Here is a 7,341-nt window from a genome sequence, read left to right on the forward strand (position 1 = left end):
TATACAGTAATAAATTTACACTAAACACAATTAAATTATCGAAATTTATCTAACAAACTTCAATATATAACTAAATAAATATATGCAAATCCATTAGTAAAGTAATTTTGGGATGCGTGTGAGTTGAACTAAATTGCTAAAAATGCTAAATTGTATCGATAAGGCAGTAAAACATTGAATTATATTTGACATAAATTTAGTGCTGCCATCTTGATATTTTCATAAGCTATTTAATAAATCAATTAATCAATGTCGGCCGTATGCAAGTTCGAGTAAATTGAGGGAAATGGTAAATTATGTCGGTATGGTAGCAAATGTTGGTAATTACCAGAATTTCGAGTAGCGTAAATTAAGGTCGTGTGCGAGTTAGGCTAAGGTCGTGTGCGAGTTAGGCTAAGTTGATGCTAAACCAAATGGGAGATTTTTTGGGATTTTTTGCACTGCACACATTTAGCCATTTATTAACACGTATCGACACATCACTACATTATCGGCTCATCTTAGAATTTCCCTCATTTAGAACGCAACTTAGCCTAACTCGCACACGTCCTAAGTTGCGTTCTAAATGAGGGAAATTCTAAGTTGTGCCGGTAATGTAGTGATGTGTCGATACGTGTTGATAAATAGCTAAATCTGTGCAGTGCAAAAAATCCCAAAAAATTTCCCATTTGGTTTAGCATCAACTTAGCCTTCTCGCATACGACCTAAATAAGAATTAGATAAATTAGGTGTTACCATTGTAAAAAATTTACAAGATGTTTAATAAATAAAAAAATTAGAAAACTTTTAACGAAAAATAATAAATAAGTGCAATAAATAAATAAATATTTTCATATGTGCAGTGCAAAAATTCCCTAGGAAATTTCAACTTACTTTACCTCAATTTATTCGAACTCGCACCCGGCCTATATATAAATCATAAACATATAACAGTGATCATGAAAAATTTTTTTAAATACATTAAAAAATATATTTTAAACTTTTAACATGAAAATTATCACTTTTATATGATGTTTTCATTATTTCATGCTTTTTTCAAGGTGTTTCTAAAAAGCAATTTTATTGTTTGCTGTTTATATTCTGCTTGTAATTTAGGACGTGTGCGAGTTAAGCTAAGTTGATGCTAAACTAAATGGGAGATTTGGCCATTTACCCATTTATCAACACGTATCGACACATCACTACATTATCGGCACAACTTCGAGTTTTCATCATTTAGAACGCAACTTAGCCTTACTCGCACACGTTCTTAATGAACCTACTATATTGGCAACAAATACTAGCTTGCAATGCCGTTTTGAACTCACTAGCAAATATGACTACAGTTGACAAACATTTTTGAATCCTTAATAATGTCTATATTATGATCGTGCGTGAGATCGAGTAAATTGAGGTAAAGTAAATTGAAATTTCCTAAGTATTTTTTGCATTGCATTTATGTAAATATTTATTCATTTATTTATTTCACTTATTAATTTAAAATTTATTTATTGAACATCTTATAAAATTTCCACACACACAATGGTAACACCTAATTTACCCTACTCGAAATTCTGGTAAATACCAGCATTTGCTGCCATTACTACATAATTAACTATTTCCCCCAATTAATTATCAATTTACTTGAACTCGCACACGACCTTAATAACCAAAACTGTTTGTTTAATGTATGTTTTGTGAAATTACGATGTGACAATGTTAATGAATTACAAAGGTATCAAGTCTGATGTTTTTTTATGAGGTCTGATTATATCTAATTTAGGGTTATAACAAACATTAATTACAAAAATATTTATAGAAATAAACTTTAAATAAGAAACGTATTTTACATGAATTTTACATATTCACTTTTTCATTTTACCAAATATCCGATTACCGGACTTGAATGCATCATAAATTTGTCATATAATAAATTTGACACATCTAGTTAAATGTTCTGTATTATCGATTTTTACTATTGTCAAATCAGCGTGCTGACTGGCAGCCATTTTGCTTTGTTACTCAATACAGAAAAGTAGAATTTTTCACTGTCGCAATATTAAGAAAAGTAGTTTGATCATAGCAAGCTTTAGAAGTCGTTAATTGAAGTTAAAACACAATTTAAAGAAATACCTCTGTAAACAAAATGGTTGAAACTGGTAAAAAGTTAAGTGAATTAAGGGTTTCTGATCTGAAACTTCAGCTTGAGAAACGGAAAATGGATACTGTTGGTGCTAAGGCCACATTAGTTGAACGTTTAGAAAAGGTATTAGTAATTATTTTCAATGTTATATATTAATATTTTAAAAGTTTTGTAATGTGTATTTTATTGCTCTTAAAACTTTAATTTATTAATATTTGCGTCAATAATAAAAATGTGAGTAAATATTTTTTTTTAAAGGCCTTAAAGCAAGAAGGCCATGATCCTCAGAAATACGTTTTTAAAAGTGGAGATAAAATAACTCCAAAATCTAAAGATAGAACTGGAACGGAAGAAATAAAAATAAAGGAAGAACCCGTTATGGATGGTTACCCAGAAGACAGTCGTGATGGATTTCAGTCTGGTAATGAAAATGGCGATGCAGATGCGAACGTTGATGACGAGATTGATCAAGTGGGAACTGTAGATGACGAGTGTGTTATCATTGAAAATGAAGATGAAGAGTCTCAATATGTTGATGATGCAGATGCTGAAGCAGACGTCGATGCTGATGCTGACGCTGATGAACAAGAAAATGAGGAAAATGAACGTGGTGAAGGTGATGAAGTGCACGAAGAAGAGGACGAAGAAGAAATTAGTGAAAATAATAATCATGACACCGAAGAATCAATTAATTTGACAATTGGCGAAGAAGAGCAACAATTATTACATGAAGTAAGTTCAAACGTACAAAAATTTATTGAAAATAAAATTATTAAACTATTTTTCATTATTAGGCTGCAGATGAAAAGGAAAAAACAGGTATGTTTATGATGCACTCCTTAATATGCGTATATATTGACTTTGATGTATATATTTCATAACTATTTGTGTTTTATACGTATTTATATATATGTTATATAATAAAATGCATATAATGCAATATGGTATAAATATGTATATAACAACCTCTAAACTCATATTCTGTGGGAAGCCAAAATTACTCGTTGCAATATTCTATTATATTGCTTCAGTAATATATAATCTCATTTAAATTGCTATTAAGATGTTAATAACATATCTTTCGATATTATAAATAATAAAATGAATAGCTGAAGCCAGCAAATCACAAAAGGATAAGAGCTCAGCTAAGGAACAACAAAATATCGACAAAGGAAAAAAAGATGAGAAAAAGGGTGGCAAAGATGAGGCTTCCAACAAAAATAAGAAAAAAGAAGAGAAGTCCATTGACAAAAAAGACACGAGGTTGGTTGAAGCGTAATTAACGAAAATAATAAAGTGCAAAGTTAATCTTTTGAGGAACATACAAAACTATTTAATTTATGAAACATACGAATTTAAGAAAACAGTAGCTGTGTCAGAAAACCCAGAAAAGTATCATACAAACAGAAATTTGTATGATGGATAGCGCAATTGCAAAATTGCTTAATTTTATTGGATATACGTTTTTTATTATGTCGACTTTGTGCTTTATTATTTTAGTCAAAAATATCTTATACCTCATGCAACACAAGCAGAAAATACTCATAAAATTTTTTTGTTTTAATTATTCATTATACAGTGAACATAAATCGTCAACAAAATCGTCACATAAGGATGAAAAAGGTAAATACGTAGAAGTTAGCAACATTCAAATAATTTCGTGTGTGTTAGTTTTGTTAATCGAAACATGAAAAAAATTTGTGGTTCGAAATTGAAAACAATTATTGTAAAATGTGCTTAAGGTAAAGAGTGTGAATTTGATTGATATGACACAGAAGGATTTCACTAAAATCAATTGCTGAAGGATTTTACAAAACTGAAGATTGCATATTTCTGAGGACTAAAGGTTACTACAACAGATGAAAAGATGGCAGCAAGAGTTATGAACATATTTATAAAGGTTGCATAAAGTAGCATAATAATGTTTCTAAATAGAAGGGAAATGAGTTAACGCTGGTTTATATAAAATTGTGTTTGTGCTTACAGCGTGAAATGACTTCAAAATTATAGTAGTTTAAGAGGAGTCAATCGACTGACAGTATGCAATACATATACCAGATGTACTAAGTGCAAGTACCAAATAGTAGCCGAGTGAATAATTCTAAAAGCTAGCAATACAGCATTCTTATTGGGTGGTGTAAATGCATAAGCCTTTAAATCTGTTGAACAAATGTACATGTGGATAGGCCCGAGAATTGATCTGTTTTACTGAAGACAGACAGTAACCAACATTGTCAATAATTGCTTTTGAAGGTTATTTATACCTTTTCATCATTAGACGTTTAAGCAGCAGAAAATATCCCAAAATAACAAAACAAAATCTGAGGGATCTACTCTACTTCACTTTATATTTTCTACTTCAGTTGCAGTTACTCATAACCATTACCACACAAAATTTTTGTGTGAATAATATATCATTTAATGCTGATTATGGATATGAAAAAAGTATCCACCCATCATTTTGTGAAGAATATATAAATTTCAACAATATTTCATGGTGTGAATGGTGTGTGAACAATTCTGGATCAACAAGTAGCATAATTATGCTGCTATATTACTTAAACTGTGTTATAATATGCAGTTTACATTCTTCAGTGTGTTTTGTGGTTAAAATCATCAGTCGCTAAAACTATTGCTGATATGAAAGTTTTCTCCTAACTGTTAAGTGGATTCAACTGTATCGTTTATTCCAAGACTACAACTCGCTTATATATAATTCCGAGACTTTGTGGATTGGCACGCTATTGGTTTATATTGTTTGCTTGACGACCAGTAAATCTTTTTGGAAGTGTCGAAAGACGTGATCAACAGAAACGAGTTTACAACTACATGGAGCCAGCCAAAAGATAGCTGAAATATGTTTTTACAGGATTAGGTCAACAATTGTTTTTATTTCTCTTTTTGAAAACATCTCCATATCATTATAGCTATCATTTCCAACGAAAATTGTGGTATGCAGACTATCAACGCACATGTGGAATTAATTAAATGGATGAATGTAAAGGTAAAATAAAACTTATTCTGTGGCTGCTATTAAATTCGGTAAAGCAATTTACAATCTTATCAACAAAGGACAGTGCTACATTATTTTTGTACGTTGCAAAATGCAACACATTTCAAAAAGTATCTAGAACGGATTAGTCGCCAACATTATTTTTGTAAAGGACAAAGCATCTATATTAAAGGGACCACATTATGTTTCTCATATAGACATATCCCGTTTCGAAGCAACGACAAACACGGAGGCAAAGCGACTGAATCACAATAGAGGACAGAGGCAGTTGTTCATATTCAAAAAAAGTTCAAATGCGGATACAACAACACATTAATTAAATAAAAAAAGTTTAATGAATACAATTATTTTTCAACATTTAATTTCTTTTTAGCTAAATATTTGCTGATATTCCAGAAAACAAATAATCATAAACATCAACGCAACCGCAGCAGTATCGTATCCACTTCTCCAGTTAGCAACTACAGTCAAATCAATAAATTCACACTCTTACTTGTGCTAAATAATATTAAATACAGTACTAATTGTTGTAATAGTGTTTAGTTTTAGGTGTATAGATTCAAACAATACAATTATGTCAAAAAAGCAGACGAGAATGTTCTAAATGCTTCAGTCTGTACAACATAAAAATAAATTTTTTAATGAAATAATATAATAATTTTCAACTTTACTCTTCCGCTATTATTTGTATGGACATTGCAGAAAAGACTACTAATGCATCAACTGTTAGCATCTCATCGAAATCCTCAAAGCCTACAGTTCCATCACGTAATTTATGGGTTTCCGGTTTATCAACATTGACACGTGCAAGTGACTTGAAAACAATTTTCTCCAAGTATGGCAAAGTAATCGGTGCAAAGGTTGTTACAAATACGCGTACACCGGGTTCCCGTTGTTACGGTTACGTTACAATGTCATCATCATCTGATGCTACTCGTTGTATCGAAAATTTGAACCGGACTGAACTGCATGGCCGCATTATATCTGTGGAACGTACAAAAAATGAAATTGGTAATACATCAAACGGAGCTAAGGACTCAGCAAAAGTTACAGGTTCGCGTTCAGCATCCAAAAAGAAAGATGACGACAAAAAAAGTTCTGCTAAAGATGGTGCCAAACCTTATGATGAAAAACGGAAACTTGGTGATACTAAAAAAGACGATAAGGACAAAGATAAGGGAAAGGATAAAAAAGATGATAAAGAAGCCAAAGATGAAAAATCAAATGACAATAAACGTTCACGTGACCCAGTTCGTTCCAAGGAAGTCGATAAAGAGCGTGAACAGCGCATACGCGAAAGGGAACGTGAACGCGAGCGCATACGTCAACGCGAAATTCTCTCTTATCAAAAGATACGCGAAGAAAGGGAACGTCAGCGTTTGCGTCAAAAGGAAAGAGAATTGCGTGAAGAGGAACGTCGTCGCCGGGAGATACGCGATCGTCAACGTCAAGAAGAAATTCGTCTAGCAGAAGAACGCAGAAAGTTGGCTCAGGAACGTGAACGTCTTGAACGAGAAAAGGCTGAGCTTATGCGTTTGGAACGTGAGCGTCAAAAGTTGGAACGTGAAAAAATTGAACTGGAACGACTTGAGCTAAAGCGCCAACAAATGAAGTATGCAAAACGCGTTAAGTGCAAAATAAATATTAAAAATGCATTGAATATACTAATTTTTACATATTTTAAATGTTTGATTTTCAAACCGATTTCAATTATCCAGTTTATATGCATTGCGCATAATTCCACACGTAACTATTTAATATAAAAAAAAATAAATAATAATTTTATACATTTAAAAATAGCATGACAAAATGTCAAATGCGAATTTCATTTTAAAATTTCCCTAATCATACTTTGAAAAAAAAAAAAAAACAAAAAAATACAAAGTAGAGAAATGTAAATTTCAAATGCGAAATTTATATTCTTTTCTTGCTACAAATTTTAACAATTTCTTTTGCTATTCTCCTTTCTTCTCTTCCGGTTATGCGACTATTGTACTGAGTATAGAATGTTACAAGCTCGTGAGGAACCCATCAAACGTCATTCGAAGCACACTAGTGATGATCGGTATGCTGAAGTTTCCGAACGTAAACGTACAACAACAAATGAAGGACGTATGGAAGCACCACCACCACCTAGGTTTGATGCCAGCTTAGTATCCTCAAGAAGGTTAGCTATTTAAACGTAATTCATATACAATCATATATA

At 31.7% G+C, this 7,341-nt stretch overlaps 1 protein-coding gene across 1 annotated transcript; it reads left to right on the forward strand.

The window, feature by feature from the left end:
* Positions 1 to 1,993: 1,993 nt before the first annotated feature.
* LOC119678317 (SAFB-like transcription modulator) lies at positions 1,994 to 7,302 on the forward strand (the record flags this gene model as incomplete). The annotated part of the gene is given in 7 exon segments (XM_038090083.1): positions 1,994 to 2,245; positions 2,381 to 2,854; positions 2,917 to 2,941; positions 3,232 to 3,385; positions 3,702 to 3,745; positions 5,838 to 6,747; positions 7,141 to 7,302. Coding segments are annotated over 7 exon segments (1,889 nt in total), but the record flags the coding sequence as incomplete, so codon positions are not given.
* Between the last annotated feature and the right edge of the window lie 39 nt (positions 7,303 to 7,341).

Source organism: Teleopsis dalmanni, chromosome 2, assembly GCF_002237135.1.
Source record: "Teleopsis dalmanni isolate 2A chromosome 2, ASM223713v2, whole genome shotgun sequence".
NCBI lineage: Eukaryota > Metazoa > Arthropoda > Insecta > Diptera > Diopsidae > Teleopsis > Teleopsis dalmanni.